The following is a 16,589-nucleotide window of genomic DNA, read 5'->3' as shown; positions in this document are numbered from 1 at the left end:
CTGGACAGACGTGGGGACTATTCTTATGAACAAACCCATGGAAAAGGAAAAACATCTGTCTCTACTTTAATAATGAGCCTTTTATTAGGCTTACATTGGTTGTGCAATTTTGGACAAAAACTTCACAATGAGGCCATTATGATTCAAATGTTTTTAATATATCTATTTAGAGCAGTGGTTAATTAGCCTGAATGTAACTTTAGTTACAGTTTTGTGGCTATGGGTGTTGTGAACCATAAAGGCTGGTTCCTGGAAGGACCACAAAAGACAGTCCGTACTATGTTCGTCTTTGCAGAGATCTTTCCCACGTTATTTTGTGGTTCAGATTTTATGGCTTTCCTTAACTGGATTTCCCTCATGCTGATATTCACTTAATATAGTTGATGTATAGTTTCATGACATGCATAATTACCACAAGGCCAAAATATGTTGCTTCTAATTACATGTGGGTCTTGATCCTCTTTCATTCTAACATCCTGTAAAATGAAAAAGGAAACTATTCAAAACGTTGAATGGTTGTTCTATTTAGTTGAACACACTCGGGGTATTGTATTTGGAGGTAGAACACATTTACAAGAGCTTTGTACGAATATAATTACATGGCTACTTCAAAGAGTCCACACCATCAACGCCAGTGATTTCTGAAAGCCTGTGACCACATGAGAGGCTTTCCCAAGACCTCAACAGAGTGGGCTCCATCTAAAAACAGAGCAGGCTCCAAGGCAAACCTGAATCCTGTCTGCTATACTTCAGCACAGATTGTACTTTGAGGGATGACTCCAGCGGATGTTCTTGGTCTGCCTCCATCTCCAACCAAGACCTTCGTCCAAGCAGCGCTATACACCAGCCTCAAAAGCACAAGGATGTAAGACTTACGTTTCTGGATCCAAGTTGGCCAGCAATAAGAATGTGGACACGTGCCATACACTGATTATTAACTATATTTTCCCCTTAGCCTGTGTGGTTTTATTGACATGCCAGGCATTCTCACTTTCATAACTTTTGAATCACCAAACCACTAAAGATTGACTAATGTCCAGTACTAACATTCACCCATGTGTGGGCAATTCATCACTGCTCTGTAGGTCTTCATCGGCAGCCAAACAATATTTCAGTCAGTCCACTCACTTTGAACTGATTTATTATGTTAATACCGAGTGGAGATTGGCCATCTTTAAGCTCTGTCCTCGAACACTCCCTGCGAGCATGCATGCACCAAAGTTAGGACAACAGAGTTTTGGGAGGGACGATAATACACTCCCCCCAAAACCACATTAGATACATATCCTGACACCGGCTATTATGTGGTATCTAATGAGCACTGTCTTTGTGTGGGCTGGGACTGGTTCCTGTGTGTCAACTCCTAAACAAAGCACCTCCAATCAGGGAATATACCATCTTGCAACCCAATATGGCTCTTCTTCTGAAATGTGATGTAGCCGTGACCAGCAGCAGATTACCATTGATACAATAAAGGCAGCAATGAAACTATAGAAGCAGAGCAGAATACTGAAGCAAGCTGTCACATGAAACCAGTTCACACATTTCTGAAGGAAAATGTGATGATCATCTTCAAGTGAAGCTGTGTTTCTCATGAAGCCAATATTAAAAATGAAATAATTATGTAAATAAATAGGCGTTGTAGGATAATGTTACTATTAGGACGTACAACCGTCCTAATATTAACACAGGTTGACTTGTAGCTGGCAAGTTTGCAGGAGAAGCAGCAAAGGAGTGAGCAAGTGTTGACGGGTTAAATTCACCGCCTGCACACACATGGTATGCTTGATATAAGCTACTGCCGCTACAGAGAGGAATAAAATAGGCCTACCTGAAGTAGCATTTAGCCCCCCCCACATTTTAAATAAGCTTTCTCATTCCCTTTGTTATCAGAAAATCTTGCTTTTACAACCCTAAATGTCTGACTCCACCAGAGCCTTGTAAAAACATTGGCTGTCTCTGCTTTTTAAGAGTTAAAGGGGAAATACTGAGCAGATAATAACAAAATTACAAAGAGTGACCTTTCCATTAATCTTAATCGCAAATGAGGCTGTCTATCTTTATTTTGATTACAAATCCATGGCCCAGAGGTGCACAGAAAACAAGCCCTGTTTGTAGGCTATATTTGTATGACAGTCAAGCATTATGGAGAGAAAACAACAGTAGGCCTACATTCTTTCAGTTTAATACTTTAATTCTGTCATTTCCTTTGGTGGAATTATCCCTGAAAACACATACACAGATGTAATGTACTGTACTCATAAAATTAAAGACTTCATTTTAAATTGTCTTTTCATTATACTGTCTACATTGTATTGTCTTTACATTAGACCCCCCCCCCCCCCAAAAAAAAAATAGATTGACATGTGCTTGTTTAAACAATGTAATTTCCTTTAACAGTACGTCTGATAGTGTTTTCCTGGAGAAATGTCAAGAGCTGAGTTTCCCACAAAACTCCCCCATATAGAGGATAATTGCACTCATTGCAAACAAATCATCTTCATTGCAACATACAGTACATACATTGTGTGCTTTCATTCTTCCCTTAGTACTCACATAAACGTAGTTGTTGTGTGCATTTTCTTTTGTCATTAAGCGCCCTACAATTTAACAGGCTGATTACTTCAAGTGTCCATCTTTTCCATATGGAATAATCTTAAGACACCTTTTAGTTTTAATTTCATGTAGTCGGTTGGAAAGTAACAATTTGCTACATAGTAAGTGCAATATCACATAGTTCAGCTGTGTCAGAGCCAAGTTATTTTCTTATCAACGTGTCACATCGTTCTCATCCTGTTTCCATGATATTGCATTGTATCTTAACACAGGCTCTGGAGTCTCATAGGCTTCAGGGGACATGGGGCCCAACTCAAAGGTCTACATCTGTCCTTCACAGAGCTCTACAGTGTCTCTCCGCCTTGAAGCCTTGTGTATCTTTAGTAGTAGTGCACTCTTCCAATAGTCCCCGTTCCGCTCCCCAGGATATCGGGCTGGCCGTTCCTCCAGATCTCTCGTATTATCCGTTCCCTCTCCTCCAGCCGCTGTGCCCGTTCCAGCTCCTCGGCTGAAGTAAACACATTCACACTCCTCAGTGTCCCGTCTGAAAGGCCGGTGTGATTCCCCACAGGGATTTCCGTGCTGGGCAAAAGGACGGGCGCGGCTTCACCTTCGTCCCCATCCTCGTCCTCATCTTCCTCACTCTCCTCGTCCTCCTCACTGGTGTCCTTCAAGTGTTTCTTCTCGGGCGTGGAGGAGGGCGCCACGTTGGTCCGCGGCTTGCAGGAGATGCGGATGACCAGCAGGCAGAGAGTCAGCACCAGGCCGAAACACACTCCCAGCACAAAGTAAAGACCGAAGCTCTCTGGGTTGGCTTAGGGGGAGAAAAAAGGACAGAAATGGACGATGTCAGCTACAGAGTTACTGGATATGTTTTTTTGGTTTAGTTTAGTTTATTTCACATACAAACAATATAAAAACACGTAGTGCTATAACACAAGTACATGTGTGGGTGCAGCAAATACCTGTACAGGCTTATATGGAAACCACCTTTGGCAGGAAATAATAAATCAGATGGATGCAGGTATCGTGCGTGGCTGGCCTAATGTAACTTACCTTTGATATGTGCATATGCAGCTATGCTATTGCTCAGGAGGTCCATCTCTTTTTTCTTCACATCCATGGTGATGTTGACTTTTCTTTCTTCACACCTGAACAAACACATACAGAAAACACACCATATTAGGTCTAACATTGGTGTGTATAACGCAAAATGTTCTTCATAGTGCTAAAAGTCAGACGCAATCTTTTCCCAAGCACCCATCCTACACTTTCACATTCTGTGCAGTGCCTGGATTTCAAACCCACTGCTGGCCACGGTACGTCTTCGTCATGCCTTTGGGTGGGTGGGACAAGGCCTCCAAGTGTCAAACAAAAGCTCTTCTGTCTATGTCCTCCTAGAGTACTGGCTTCAACTGGGATCATCATAACGCATTTGGCACATGGCACTCTGACATTCTCTCTGAACCATGACAGCCCTCTAGAAAGAAAGGTCAAGTGTCAATTTATCAAGTGGCCACAAAGGACTGCATCCTCTCTGATGGAATTCCCAGATCGATGTGTGCAGGCTCAGAGGTGAAGTCCAGTGCGTTGTTGACTTATGTGCGTGTTGACATTGTGTCCCTGACATTTAAAGTGACTGTCCTTGTTTTTTTCCCCTATTGCTCTGAGGAGCTCTGTTGTGTTTGGGCTGTTCCTACATTCAGTCGTGACTCCTAGGACTTTTTCTTAAAGTAAAACGTGTGGAGCAGCGCACCACATGAGACATATGACAAGTTCATGTTCATTCTTCTTAGCTGTCTGCTTTTTATTTTTAAGCAATCATCTGTAACCAGTCCCCTGTGTTAACTCCATGTTACCTCCACACTCAGTAGCCTTTGTCTTCAGCAGAAACAAGCCTGTTTCTCATCAACAAAAAAAATGATTTATTGGATTTTGCCTGCATGCGAACCAGGGTCGTGTCCTCTGTCAACCTTCCCCGACTCTCCTCATCCTCCACCCTGTGGCCCAATCCTGCTGAGTCTGGCTTTTCTCCTCCACTTTGCCATTTTGTGAACAATTTCCACCTCCCTGGCTTGATGATGACATCATGGTGTTGCACCACTAACTAACTGAGTGTTGATGGCAGAGGAGAGACCACTTCAAAATGAAAGGAGGAGCATTTTAATCCTATCCAACTAATGTCAGCAGCACCATTGCCCTTTTCAAACATGTGCTTCGTGTTGTGGCCGGCTGTGGAAAAAAACATTCTGTCCATGCGAAATTATGACGAACACCGAAGCCGCTCACTCTAACCTGTGTGTGCGCTGCTCTCTCTAAGTCAAACCACATGTCATTTTGCCTGCACATGGATCATATGGATCTCCTCAAATTGCACAGGCCACATGTTTGTGTTTGCTTTTACCTCAAAATTGTACCCAATGATAACCCCCCTTGAGCCAGATTTTTATCATGATTTGAATACCTCAATGATTGATGGGCTATTTGTGCTTATTTGTTGACTCAGGTCTCAGTAAAACACAAGAATAAAAACCACACATGTGAAAACCATCTGTAATTTTGCCGACCGACAAACTTCAAAATATAACAAACATTTTCCTGTTAATATCAGAAGTAAAAAGAAAGTAAGGATAGAGTGTAAAACTTACCACTAAATAAATCTTGGCAGTCCGTCCTCAGTCCCAGCTCATTGTGTAACGACGAGTTTGGGAATAGATGCAAAATGATGACGCTCCTCTCTCTGTCTCTCCCTCACTGTTGGATCAGGCCCTGTGATCTTTGGTCCTCAGGCTAAACAGACAAGAGCAAACACACACACACACACACACACACACACACACACACACACACACACACACACACACACACACACACACACACACACACACACACACACACACACACACACACACGTCAGGCCACATTAGAACCAAACTCACTGAGGCGACTACAATGCAAACAACGACAGGCCTACTGCTGGATACACGGTCCAGCAAGAGACTAGAGCCAGGCTTTGCATTTTTCAGTGGTTAAACTGTTCTGTCTTGAGTTCAAACAGGGTGAAATACACCAACTGCAAAAATACAAAAATGTCCAAGTATATATCGCAGTATGACTAAGCAAAGATAATAATATCTTAACATTTTAAGGGATTTTATAGGTTTTAATAGTAGAATGAAAATTTCAGTTAAAACAATACAACTCTTTGCAGGAGGAACGCAGAATGAGGGGAAGTTAACATTTAAACTTAGGCTAAGGTTATGTTAATGTGATACATTATTAAGTTGTATTGCTACACTTCAAGTCTCTAGCTCAAAAACGAATTATCAAAAATCCTTCAACAAGAACCCCCGAATCACTTTCCTTGACTCAATAAAAAGCATGGACGTATTATAAGAAAACTCTTATTTCTTGCTGGGGGGTTTGGTGCTTCACATGCCAGGTGGGAGTTAGAAAAATGTGCCAGTGAAAAATGCTGCGCTGTAAAGTTTTCTAACTTGTAGCCCTGTTCAGGAAAAAAGGCTTCTCTCTGCCAGCTGCAGTTGGTTTAGCAGAGCCTCTGTGCTTTACCGGGCAGATTCTGATCTTGCTGACTCTTGGCAGATCCTATGTACACTACAGAGCGCCTGACTGAGACAGCGCTCGGGGGCTAAGAGTGACAGAGCGCTCACTATGACAACATAGCTTTTTCCAGGCCAACCCGATGGGCCTTTTGTCTTATGGATGGACCTACGTGCTTGTCTTCCTGTCGAGCTTCCTTCCTCTCTTTTCAATTATGAACAAGTTCATCTCCTCCCTCCCGCAGAGCCCAGTCCCCTCCCCACCTAATGGAATCTATTCATCATTATCCAAGCAGAGCTGAAGAATATATGGGCTTTCAATGAGATATTTTGTTTTTGTCTCAAGGGTAATAAAGCGAATGGCTCCAATGACTACAGTCCTTCTTGGAGCCAAGGTCAACGCTAATATGGGACACCTAACAGTACAGTTACTGGCCTCTTCTCACACAGGAATGCAGTAAACCTGAGCTTCATCAGGACTCAGGCATCTGCTGCTGGTGGTTAATGACAACTGGAGACCTGTTTAAAGCCTATCCAAACAGCAATTATCCTGCCCTGTTGTTCTGTTGTGTTTTTGTTTTACCCCAAGAAGGAAATTATTAACAGACCCCCTCCAGTTCAGCTATGTGCTATCCCATGACTCAACTTCATCCAGTCATTTTCTCCAAGTGACCCAATTTTCTTTTATTTTGCAGACGTTGCTGGGTTGTTACTCTAATGAAAACAAGACCTTCATCATAACAAAGGAGTCATGCATTACCGATTTGATGTTTAATTTCTATCTCATCATATGTTTCCCAAACTTCCAAAACAGTAACTTGCATTATTATGAAAGAAAACAACAGTGCTGAAATCATGGCTCTTGATGCAATCAAATATTGATGCTAACCATGACAGATTAGTGAAAAAGAAATCACAACAGCAAAAAAACTTCAAATGATAGTTAGTAATTTGGACAATTTGGTTAGTACCAGGACGGCCATTCACCCTGAATAAACAAACACACATGCGACGCTTTCCACTTTTCACACTCTTAACTGCAACTTTTGGGAAGTGCTGAATGGTGGGAGCATTCACACCAACCGTTGTGAGAATATCTCAAGAATCGGGACACCATATGGTTGTTTTGAGTGGCAAATGTATAAATATACTGTTTTTCAATGCAGTTCTCTTGGGACTGGTAATGTATACCTTTTAATGCAAGAGTTCCTCTGCTTTTCAGCATGAAGTAACAAATAATGATCACAAATAAATAGGCAAGTGCATAAGACAAAAGATATGGCTGCTAAAATAAATGAATCCAATCATCTTGCCAAACCTGTGGCAGCGTGTGTCATTGTGTCACAATAGATCTCCCCTGACGTTAATGTTTAGTCCTATTTTTGGTGCTGATAGCTTATCATTTGCTCTTTCCTGGCCTCACATCCTGAGGTCTAACACTCGGGCATCCTCTTCCTGAGTCCTTTGCACGCTGCTGACTATCAAATAATCATTTAAACTGTCTTAACATGGCTTTTAACTGTGTGGGGAAGCATTTGTCAGCATGGCTTTATGGCATATTAAATCAAAACAGAATATAATCCCAGTAACAAAATAATAAAGGTTGCACCAAGCTCAAACGATTCTTCCCCTAAATCTGTCAATCAGCGATGAGTTATTTATGTAAGGCCACAGCAGAAAGTTGTGCACCGACTGAAGCCAGCATAAACACAGTATGGTGTGGTTATGTACAGTAGCCCTCAGACAAGAGGTCAAACACTATTTTGGGCTGAGCATTGTTTGTTTTGGTTTGGACGGAGGAGCTGAGTCGAAGAAAAAACTCCTAACTGTCACGTAGTGGGATATTTTTGTTGTCATCCACACGCAGATAACCACAATGGTCCTTCCTTCCTACAAGGCTGTTTGTCCCTTTCCGCACAGACAACGTCCCGGTCAATGCCTTTCTTCAGCATCTCTGCCACTGTCTAAGATTAGTTTGTTAAGACAGAATGACTGAGCTGTATACTGTAGCACACAGATGTCGACTGCATGATTTATCAGCTGACTGTTTACAGTGGCAGACCTCCAAAGCAAACGTTTGTCACAGAATAAGAACTTTTTCTTGGATACATCACCAGCTATCCTTATTTCATGAACCATCCAACCACGAAGCTCCTCTTCCACGATGAAGAAATCAAATAGTCACGAGCCCTTCAGTGAAATATATGCAGGGAGTCAAGCATTTGATACACAGAATATGAAAGGGTCGAGTAACACAAGGGATCATATCAGAGATATTTCTTCATTGTAATGACACACGCCGAACCGCAGGGGGAGAGAAATATTTTTAATACTTTGAATGTCTGTGCAGCCGCAACAGTTCCTGGCACAAAGGATTGGACAAAGCTGCACATACTGAAAACCTGCCTGATTTGAATTTAATCACATTTAATTTGTTTTTCAAATAAGGGAAATCACATAAGCTGCCATTGGAATTTATGGCAACTGATAGCATCTTTGCTCTTGATTATGTGCATTAAAAAGTTCCTGCTTCTATTCAGTGGCTGCTACTGAAAACAAATCAGACCAGGCTTAATGATGCAGAGCATCAAACAAACCAATCTGGGTAATTTATGCACCATTTCCAGCTTGCGCAGCACATTCTGAAGCTGTTTCCCTGAAATACATTTACAGTCAAATCTGTGCTTTGGCTTAGTTATTCTAAAAAAAATATTTTAGTTGACAGCAATCTTCAAACTGCCAAAGAATAGGAAACTGTATCACAAAAGTAACATTGGTAAGTCTCCTCAAGCCATTCATCACACACACACACACACACACACACACACACACACACACACACACACACACACACACACACACACACACACACACACACACCTGTAATCACGCCAGGAAAACAAAGAAAAACGTCTCCAAGTTCTAAAAACATAATGGAACTTCAAGCTCTCCCCAAAGCCACAGAGGTGAAGACGATTACTCTCCATCCGGTAAACAGAAACATTGTCCAAACCGTGATCCTTGTTCGCAATGTCTGTGGAAGCATTCACAAAGGTCCACAGGGTGAAGCTAATTCTGTTGTGGAAGCCGCAGCGAGCTTTCTACACATCCAAGAGGGTTGCAGAGGACATTTCTGGAGTAAGCAAGGTTGCATTTCTTCACCAGTTCCCCTTGACATCAAGATCTTGGGTTTCCAGCTGTGCTAACTGTTAGTGCTTCTTCCCCTTTGTCAAATCCCGCCACACAGTATCTGACTGAGAAGAAAACTGTTGCATTTGGACACAGGACAGGCATGTGGTTTCCATCAGGACGGTGAGACGTGGAGCACCACGTAACACTGACCTCGAGCAGACCTTGGTCGAAAGAGCGTTGGCAAATATTTGTATAGTTGGTTTCATTCTGTTCGTGTGCTGGATCATTAAGACACAATATGTCACTGACAATACGATGGACTAAAATATTTTCAAACAACCGCATATGGGTTTTTGAAAGAAAAAGGCCAGAACATTGTCTGAACATCCAAGAAATTTAGTGATTTAGAGACCCCTGCCTGTTTCAAATGCCTGAAGTAATTGAGGAATGATCGATCTTGACTTAGGAAAAATAAATTGTAAAAATAGTCTCAAAGCGAGATCACTGACTGAGCTTTCGATTATATCACACTGTCTTCTTCAACAGAGGGAGTTTGCTCAGTTGTCATGGAACTCTGGGACTTTGCCAATCAGGACAAGACAGAACGAGCCAGCGAGAGAGTTACGTCAACCGCTGTTTTTCATGTCAACAATGGGATATCGACCTGAGGATTGGTTCTAAAATTGTCTAAATTGCTCCCAAAGAACTTCGGCGACAGCATGTGATGGCCTTTAGTTTGAGAGACTTTAGTGTGAGAGACACTAAATCATCCCGATGTTAAAAAAAAACACACACCACATCACTCATAGGTATAAAAATAAACATTTTAAATCAAAATTTACCCTAGTCCAAACTGCAATCTGCTGCCAAATGCAGAGAGTAACTGCTTCGGAGAACGCAAAGTGATTCCTTGCCTAACTTTTATTGAGTTTCCCCTTGAGTGGGCCTTTACGTAAATACATTCTGATTTAAACCCATATTATTTGTGCAGCATTCAAACATTTTTTGTCCCATTAGGCCATTTGATCTTATCCAAACTTCTTGAATATGATGAAGTGTTTGAGGTAGAGCTGAAAGAGAGCTTTGTTTCTTTTTCTTGTGCGTTGATGTATTTGGTTTTGGGCAAGTACTTGATTTGACATATATAGACTCAATGAAAAACAGGTTTGCTTTCAAGGACAAAAAAAAACTTTCCAGGAGTAAACACAGAATCAAGGCATTGCCGACAAGTTTCTTTCAAAGTTTAGACACTGCACTCTTCAACAAGGGTAGGGTTGTAGATCTTACATGACTCACTATGCCAACATGACGCCAGCTTGGCTCGCGGGAACTGCAATCGTTGCCCCAATGCATTCCTGTGTATCCTCATGTCATAAAACAGTGGACCACAGTGCACTGCTTGTCCTGCGAAGACCACATTCTATAGGCTATGGCAGGTTATAGGACGGTAATGGAGATATGGGGACTGAGCTCGGGGGTTAGGGCAAGTGGTTAATAGAATCCAGATGTGTTCCTGATGTGAGGCAAAGTCAGAATGCTTTGCTATGTAAATTAAGAGGAGATATCCCATGAACCATCTTCATTCTGCCATTATCACGGTAGCAATCAAGCAAATCAAGCAGTGCTCATGGCAACAGGAAGCCACAGTGAAACCACAGCCGTGTCTGTATATTTACTGACAGGGTTTATTTGTATGCGTAGAGTGTGCGTCAGTGTGCTGACAGTTACTGGTTGTCTGTGTTTGTTAATGTATGTTGAGATTGATTGATATGAACATTCCTCTATAAGTCTCTAAAAGTACAATGGGCTTTAGATCATCCTTGACTCGAAGCTCTAAAAATAGAGCCATGATCTCACCCTTTCTCATTGATCAGGGCCACCATCCAGCAACACGCCAACACCACATACTGTATCAATTACATGGAACCCTACGGATTACTCTGTGACACAAAACACGTGTTTGCCCTTTATGCGAATGGGTCTGTAGCATTTAATCTATTCTGCTCATGAACACGGTGTGTCTCCATGAGGGTTTTGGGTGTTCAGAAAAGTGGTCGGGAAAAGAACTGCATTGGTCTAGTTGGTAAAAGTGAAGGCTGGTGCCAATTCTCAGCTATTTAGAAAACAGATTAGAGAAGCCAATATACTCTAAAACTTATACTGAGCTATAAGTTACCAAAAACATCAACAGTGGCATCTTATTTTCAGAGTACATTCAACAACATTGTATGAAGATGAAAAAATGTATGCGTTGTTTGCTGTTTTTGACATGGGAAAGAAATGTAATGTGACAGTTGTTAGGTTGTGGTGCAGAGGAATTGGAGAGAAAACCAGCCTACAGCCCAAGAGATGTCAGTGCTATATGCCTCCAGACTGTGATGGATTAATCTTTGTTCAACTTTACTTTCCTAATATTGTTTGTAACAGCAAAACAAGATATCTGTTGTTGAGTTGGTTCTAGGCTGTTCAAGTGCTTTTTGTGTGAGAGTGTGTGTGTGTGTGTGTGTGTGTGTGTGTGTGTGTGTGTGTGTGTGTGTGTGTGTGTGTGTGTGTGTGTGTGTGTGTGTGTGTTTGTTCCCCTCTCCGAGATAAGAGTCTAAGCTTAGGCCCCTTGGATTTAACATGTCAAACATCTGCTTGAGCCAAAACAGGGGAGCGTCTTGACCAGTGAAGCTCTAGGAATAAGCCTTGAGCCCTGTAAGACATCAGTGGTTGATGGGAGCTTTTGCTAAGCTCACAGTGTATGACACACCATACATCTGAAATATCCTCTTGGTTACTTAATGTAATTGAGATTAGTAAGCAGAACTTTCGTTTTTGTCGTTAATATCTTCAAGTAGGTCTATTCCTAATGTCACCATTCATATTCGAACAATCAGTCCGTGAACAAGACCACATCAGTAAACCTTCCGCTATCTGTAAACCTTACCATCTCATGACCATAAGAGTATATATTTTTATGAAGGTTTTAAAAGGGCATGCGCAAATACACTGTGTTTTAAGACACTTTGTCCTAAAGAAAAAAAAAACACAGGATGAGAAAGTAATATAGAAATATTTGTATATAAACATATCTTTTATATGTTTAAACTAACAGCTAATAAGCCACCTTTGATCAAATAACATAGGGATTTACTGTATTGTCAGTTGTCAGTGCACAGTACTAGTAAATAACAGTGTTTGTATGGACAACTTTTATGGTAACGGTGATCAGCTGATGTGGGTGACACTAAGGCTCCATGTCATTGCTTAAATATGCACCATGCATTGAATTATCAGAGCATTTCAGATCTTCATACATTAATACATCACCATGTTTTTATAATGGATATTTAGGGTTTCTTTCAGGTTGCTTATTCATCTCTGTTGTCAAAGGTCAGCTAAGGTTGGAGTGATTTAGGGGAAACAGTTGTGATTATTTTCTGCCCGATAAAGTTTGCTGGGGTATGCAAGGTAGCCACTGGGGGATACAGTTTTGCAAATGGTTGTTCATGAACTGTAGGTAATGCAAAGTGTACTTAGTTTGGAAAACATGAGTAAACATGTTTGCAGGAATAGCTTGACAATTAAATCATAACTTATTTTAATTTAAGTGTGTTGAAGCTTTTCCGTTTAATCAGTTAGAAATGTCCTGATTTCTGCACAGGGCTACAACACAGAAGGTTTTTCCTGCCTGTCCGAGTAATACTCAAACATGAAGACAAATTATACTGGTGTGGATATACATTAAAATCTTACACTTTAATTGCAAATGACCCTAATTGTTAATGCGATGGTACTCGACTAGGAGAGCTTCCAGTGGGTCCATTTTGTGACAACAAAGTATTTTTAAGACACAAATATAGAATTAGGCTCATTTGTAAACCTGCCAAAATCAGCCAAAATCAGTGTCTATGCAGTTGCTTTGGGCTTTCCACAATATCGAATATATCATCACATGCTCTGTTTTATCGCTTTAAGGGGATATGTATTGCTTATCATTATTGTAATTAACAATAAGAACAACAATTTAAAAGAACAAATTGTACCCCCCTTTCTCGCAAGTGGTCATGTTTATTTCTTGTGAGGCTCGCGGGCGTCTAACCTCTTGATTTATCTCAGCTTTGTTTATGGTGAAACTATTTGTATCTCCGCTGCAAACAGATTGGTACCCTGGGAGTCCATATCAGAGCCTGACCGCTGACCTCTGGGGTAAATAGAGTAAGTTAACAACCATCCTCAGGTCGGATATGACAGGCCCACTGATAAGTGACTAACAGGGGTTTTAGGGAAGAAGGGAAATCTGCTGGATTGAATAGCTCGGAGAGGTCATACAGCAGTCAACCCATCCCAGCCAGCCTTCAAGGAGTTACTTAACTAAGCAATCACACTTATCCTATGAAAGGTTATCTGATTGACTGGAGGAGGCACAGTCAAAAAGTGTTGCCAGCCCACTCTACTATAGTGTTAATTAAAGGAGACCTCTGAGAGCAGCCCTGCCCTCTCCGGCCTCCTCCAATCACCTCCCTCCCTTTCTCCCTTGATAAGAGGTGCTGACCACAAATGTCCAGTGGAGAAAGAAAAACAGCCTTTGGAGGGGAAACTTATGGCTAACTGCTGCTCTGCCTGAGTGTTTATATGAGCTCACATCATGTTAAATAGCAAGACAAACTACTAAAAAACATAAAAGTGTCAATGAAAATGTGCACCATGTATGCACTTTTCATGCATCGCTGCCTTATTTTGGCATCCCGTAATATCTCCCATCTCAGTTGTCCCTGAATGATGGGCGTCTGCTCATTCTGGGCTTGCAATAAAATACAGAAGGGGACAGGATGTTTGCTTTGATTGTAGCAAGGTGACAACTAATACATCACCACAAGGTTAGCCAATAATGTGCAGCTGCACAGGAAAGCCATACCCGGGCTCTCCTGTCCTGTCTCAACTATAAATGCTGCATCAGCTCCTCTTTGGCAGCAGTTCATGGAATACATGCTAAAAAAACACACAAACTTCTAGCAGGTCTCAATACAATGCATTGACACTGCTTGGGTGGATGCGGTTATTATAAGCTTAGTCCAGGACTGATCATGACAAAAACATAATGCCATACAGTAAAATTATATGGTGATTATTGTAAAGAAAAAGTCAACATGGGTTAAGGCGCTTTATCAAGGTGTTTACTCTAAATTCATTCACTTCTCTGCACTATTCAACCACAGCTTAGCAAAATATAAACAATCCCATAAGGAAACCATATGTCATGTGAAGTAAAAACTTACTACAGCTGCTGTGATAGAAAGCAGACATCAAACTTTATGGCGCATGGATGTTTTCCCAAAACAAACCTACCTCCAAACAAGCCTGCCAAACTAACATTTCAGCTTGCAGGAGATACAGAGCATTACAACTGCAGACTTTCAACTACAGAAAACCTAATTCAATGTACAAGTTGAGTGACAGAACAGCTGTGGTTGACTGGTGTTTCTATGGTAGCCCACTGTACATGCACTGAAATAAACTGTCAAACTCACCGGTCTAGGATGACAAGAAATCTCCCTCTCTCACTGTTCAGTCCACATAGAAAGCTTCAGGTAAACTGCAAAACTTTAGTCTTCTTTCCCTCCAAATTTCTTTAAATAAACACAGCATTACAAGCAGTCCTGACTGACTCAGTTGATTCCCTGCTGCTGCTGTAGCTGTTGCTGTTGCTGCTGTGGTCAAGTCCCGAAGAGCGTGTGTGTCTGACTGAGCGTGTGTATGTGTATGTGTATGTGTGTGTGTGTGTGTGTGTGTGTGTGTGTGTGTGTGTGTGTGTGTAGAGTCTGGGGAAGAGGTGGTAACTTCCTCTCAAAGTTGGAGACGAAGCGAGTAACAGAGTTTTCTCTCTCCCCCGGCTCCAATCCACGAGAGGCAGGAAAAGCTGTCATACTATCCGCCTTTTCAAATGGGAGAAAAAAGGAGGAACAGCCTAAAAAGGGCACGCTCTGGGAAGAGGGGAGGGAGGAAAGCAATGGCTGTGTGTGTGTGTGTGTGTGTGTGTGTGTGTGTGTGTGTGTGTGTGTGTGTGTGTGTGTGTGTGTGTGTGTGTGTGTGTGTGTGTGTGTGTGTGTGTGTGGTGTGGTGTGGTGTAAGTGGGGTGGGTTGCCCTCTGTTGTTAAGGAAACAGGCAGAAAGCAACTCCAGACAAATTAACTCAAGTTTTTCCATGCACAGTTCAGTGTGACAGGGAAACAACACTGAAGAAACTGTACGGTTAACCGATGTGCCAGTGTTGTGTTTGCTACTTTATAAGTCTTAAAGGAAGAGCTCATTATTAACACTTATTTGTTTTCGAGAGCAGTATTGCAAATTTGAAGCTTGTGCCAGCAGCCAGTTGGCATCAAACAGACTGGAAAGAATCTTTCTGCTAAGCTAGTATAATTGGCTGCTGGCTGTGGCCCTATATTTACTGGACAGATGTGAAATCGCTATTGATATTTCCCTACAACTCCTGGCAAGAAAAAGAAGAAGCATATATCTTAAAATGTCGACCTATTCCTTTAAAATTGGCAATTTTAAATTTTGTAAATTTAAAAGTACATGTATTTCTGCTTTTGTTGGGTGTGAATGGAAATCAAAGTCACTGAAAGTAAGTAATCTCTAAATGTGTTTGCGCAATATAATCTACAACGTGCTGACAGAAAGTGTTAGAGATGGTCCCCATTATGTCTGAAGTGGCAAATGTACTGCTGTATACGTCAATGGTGGTCTGATGCTGCCAGCACTCTGAATAAGAGTCTCCATTTGTACGGTGCTTAATATGTCAGTTCAGAAATCTATTGAAAGTTTGCAGCGTATTACTGGAGTCACGCTCCTCGCAGAGCTGCAGTGTGCAGCTGTAATGAGAAGGCTATAGCCTAGTACCGTATATGGCTTTGGTGAAAAAAGGCCCCACACAAAACATGGTAAACATGTAATCACAATAATATGTCCTCTCCCATGCTGAGGGAGTTGACATACTAATTGCTTACAGCTGCCAGCTACATGAGAAGAAAAAAAATCTGGTAGATTGCATCAGCGATCGAGCACGCAAATGAGGCAATGCTGACAACAGCGCTATACTGTACGTCACATCCATTTTTGTCCACAACATACACTCAGAAGCACACTCTCTAGTTCTTGTCATATCAAGAGCCATGTACCATCTCAGTTGGCTCAGGTGTTAATCTTTGTGGCCACCATGATACGTTTTGACCAAAGTCTATTAAAGCCATATATACGCTGGGCAGGGCATGGTGACATTTTTCATTAGTGTGCTGCGTGACCCTTATTCTTCATGGGAAAAATTGGAAACGGTTCATTTTATTCTTCCAAGTGGAC

At 41.6% G+C, this 16,589-nt stretch overlaps 1 protein-coding gene across 1 annotated transcript; it reads right to left on the bottom strand.

The window, feature by feature from the left end:
- Positions 1-2,222: 2,222 nt before the first annotated feature.
- On the bottom strand, positions 2,223-15,098 carry eva1ba (eva-1 homolog Ba (C. elegans)). The gene is made up of 4 exons (XM_080040025.1): positions 14,762-15,098; positions 5,205-5,346; positions 3,613-3,707; positions 2,223-3,370 (listed from the first exon to the last, which is right to left on the bottom strand). The coding sequence occupies exons 3-4, from the start codon at positions 3,677-3,679 to the stop codon at positions 2,937-2,939; spliced, it is 501 nt and encodes a 166-aa protein (XP_079896151.1). The 5' UTR covers positions 3,680-3,707; positions 5,205-5,346; positions 14,762-15,098; the 3' UTR covers positions 2,223-2,936.
- Between the last annotated feature and the right edge of the window lie 1,491 nt (positions 15,099-16,589).

The sequence above is a fragment of the Ammodytes marinus genome (genome assembly GCF_949987685.1).
Source record: "Ammodytes marinus genome assembly, chromosome: 13".
Taxonomy (NCBI): Eukaryota; Metazoa; Chordata; class Actinopteri; order Uranoscopiformes; family Ammodytidae; genus Ammodytes; species Ammodytes marinus.
This window is presented reverse-complemented; position numbering and strand designations above follow the sequence as displayed.

Bases quoted from the DNA above. Each gene is read 5' to 3' on its own strand.
- eva1ba (XM_080040025.1), bottom strand. From the start codon at position 3,679: ATGGATGTGAAGAAAAAAGAGATGGACCTCCTGAGCAATAGCATAGCT. The intron at 3,371-3,612 runs GTAAGTTACATT...TCTCCCCCTAAG, and splicing joins TGCATATGCACATATCAAAG to CCAACCCAGAGAGCTTCGGT.